At 41.1% G+C, this 2,541-nt stretch overlaps 1 protein-coding gene across 1 annotated transcript; it reads left to right on the top strand.

Moving 5' to 3' along the window:
• Nucleotides 1–403: 403 nt before the first annotated feature.
• LOC135537202 (aftiphilin-like) lies at nt 404–2,105 on the top strand. Its single transcript, XM_064963399.1, has 2 exons — nt 404–1,450; nt 1,632–2,105. Exons 1-2 carry the CDS (start codon nt 1,323–1,325, stop codon nt 1,780–1,782), a joined length of 279 nt encoding a protein of 92 aa, XP_064819471.1. The 5' UTR covers nt 404–1,322; the 3' UTR covers nt 1,783–2,105.
• The last annotated feature ends 436 nt before the right edge of the window (nt 2,106–2,541 follow it).

Genomic DNA, 2,541 nt, shown 5'->3' with positions numbered 1-2,541 from the left:
CCTCTTACTGGTACCCAGGATAGAGAAAGCCAGGATCCTCTTACTGGTACCCAGGATAGAGAAAGCCAGGATAGAGAAAGCCAGGATCCTCTTACTAGTACCCAGGATAGAGAAAGCCAGGATAGAGAAAGCCAGGATAGAGAAAGCCAGGATCCTCTTACTGGTACCCAGGATAGAGAAAGCCAGGATCCTCTTACTGGTACCCAGGATAGAGAAAGCCAGGATAGAGAAAGCCAGGATAGAGAAAGCCAGGATCCTCTTACTAGTACCCAGGATAGAGAAAGCCAGGATAGAGAAAGCCAGGATAGAGAAAGCCAGGATAGAGAAAGCCAGGATCCTCTTACTAGTACCCAGACTAGAGAAAGCCAGGATCCTCTTACTGTTTTCTGTTTAAGCTGCTATTCTGTGTTTTCTTATATTCTTCTGTATCTTTACTTTTCATTTTCTTTGTAAAATAAAGAGGACGTATATATTCAGTAAACTGAAATTGATCTTTACAATCACTGTGATTATATAAACACAATTTCTGCAAAAAGAAAATACAATTTGATTTAGCTTGAATATGTTTTTATATTTCTTTTTAGATTCCCCCCAACCAATGAGATGTTTTAAGGTTCTTTCAGTGTGGTTGCAATAAACACTGATGTGAATACGTGAATAAACCTCTTTCTAATATATTCCACCTATCTGAGCTGTCCTGCCTCTTGGTTTTCTCTGGCTGTTCTATCACTGCACTGACGACTTTCCTCCATAGACATGGATAGATGTAACATCCTGGTTTAACACCGGCAGTGACATTGAGGCCGTTCACCATAAGGAAGCAGTCAACTGGGTGGAAATTTTTCTATAGGATAAGTAAGGATCACAGAATTCCATCCAGGTGAGCAGGAAGGATCTGCCAATGAATTATACACCTGAGCAAACGTCCCATACCTGGATGTGGCTGTAAATCACCCACCTTGGCCTTAATGCCTGTTCAGACAATACACTCCAGGAGGCAGTATGCAAACCCTTTCAGTTTGTTAACCGACTGTCAATGAACTCATTTACGTAAAATGGAGAGAGCCCTCAATATTGCTGCCCATGCTGTCACGGAAGCCAGTATGGCAAAGATGTAAGGAAGAGCCCTCTATCCAACTCTATGCTGCTTTCCTCTGTTCTGGAGATTCTTATTCCAGCTCCATACTGCCACCCACTGTGTTGAAAGACCACATTCTTGATGGTTTCTTCACCACTTGCTAGTAGTTTGTACACCTTTTATTGGGACCAAGGACAGAAGTGCCATGGTGGTCTTTTTGTTTTGAACTCTAAACACAGGTACAATGTGTGTGTACATATGTATTGTGTGTGATGTGGTGGATCCAGAACTAGACAGTGACACCAGCAGCCGTCCAGCTGACACCCTGAACCACCTCATGTCTACTATGGAGAACACCACCACCTCCACCAGGTCAGACTGACACACACAGATACGTAGTGATCAATAATTGCTAATCAAGCATAATCGATTGGTTTTATATCGTGCTTTGCCAGGTCTGAAAGGGCTTTGCATGGAAAGAGGGGAAACTCACCTGCAATCAAATGTCGCCTCTGTGTTTTTCCATCTCAATGTGTTGTGTGTTTTGTGTCAGGAAACCCCATAGGGATGAGGAGGACCAGCTGAGTGAGGAGGCAGCCAGGGTGATCTGTGGGCTGGCTGACCTGTCCTTCATGAAGGCTAAGGTCCTAATGTTCCCCATCACCCTCACACCAGCCGCTGGCTCTGGTACACTGCTAGAGTGATGCACACATACACATGGATGGATGCACACACACATAAACACAGAAGACTTGTCCGCTTCAAAGCTAGATTGAACATTAATGCAAAGTCAATATGTTGATAATCAGTAATATGGTGAAATAGTTAGTCTTTTGTTCTGAATGTATTGATGTATTTATGTTGTGACACGCTGGTTGAGGTCTAAGACTGATCCACACTTACCTCCAGTCATCTGCCTCGTTCCTCCAGTGGTCTTAGATCAATTTCCTGTTTCCCTTTTCAAGATGGTGATTTTATCTTAATGTATTTATTCTTAATGTGTGTATAGTTATTCATGTAAATTCATCATAAAAAATCCATAGGAAATATAAACAAAAACAAAATTGTATTTAATATTTACATAACAGTTTGGAAATAACAATATTTATATGATATATGTTTGTGTTGTTGATCCAGAGTGTGATTTCCTCTAAATGGCACCCTATTCCCTATATAGTGCACTATTATTGTCCAGAGCCATATGGGCCGTTGTGAAAAGTAGTGCACTACATAGGGGATAGAGTGCCATTTGGGACAAACGCCTATCATCATGGGGTTAACTACTGTTAAAGAATATAATAGCACAAGTCTTAATGAATAGAACCCTACTATTACAGTCCTGTGTGTTCAGATGATCTGCCATTAAAGGGACAATCCAGTATTGGTACATCCATTTTTTTTAACCTTTAAATGAATGATATGTAGCCATTGATTGTTAGAGAATTTAACATGAGTTTAGTTCG

The sequence above is a fragment of the Oncorhynchus masou genome, unplaced genomic scaffold, assembly GCF_036934945.1.
Source record: "Oncorhynchus masou masou isolate Uvic2021 unplaced genomic scaffold, UVic_Omas_1.1 unplaced_scaffold_7236, whole genome shotgun sequence".
Lineage (NCBI taxonomy): Eukaryota > Metazoa > Chordata > Actinopteri > Salmoniformes > Salmonidae > Oncorhynchus > Oncorhynchus masou.
Note: the sequence above shows the minus strand (reverse complement) of the source record. Positions and strands in the feature narration are given on the sequence as shown.

Bases quoted from the DNA above. Each gene is read 5' to 3' on its own strand.
- LOC135537202 (XM_064963399.1), top strand. From the start codon at position 1,323: ATGTGTGTGTACATATGTATTGTGTGTGATGTGGTGGATCCAGAACTA. The intron at 1,451-1,631 runs GTCAGACTGACA...GTTTTGTGTCAG, and splicing joins AACACCACCACCTCCACCAG to GAAACCCCATAGGGATGAGG.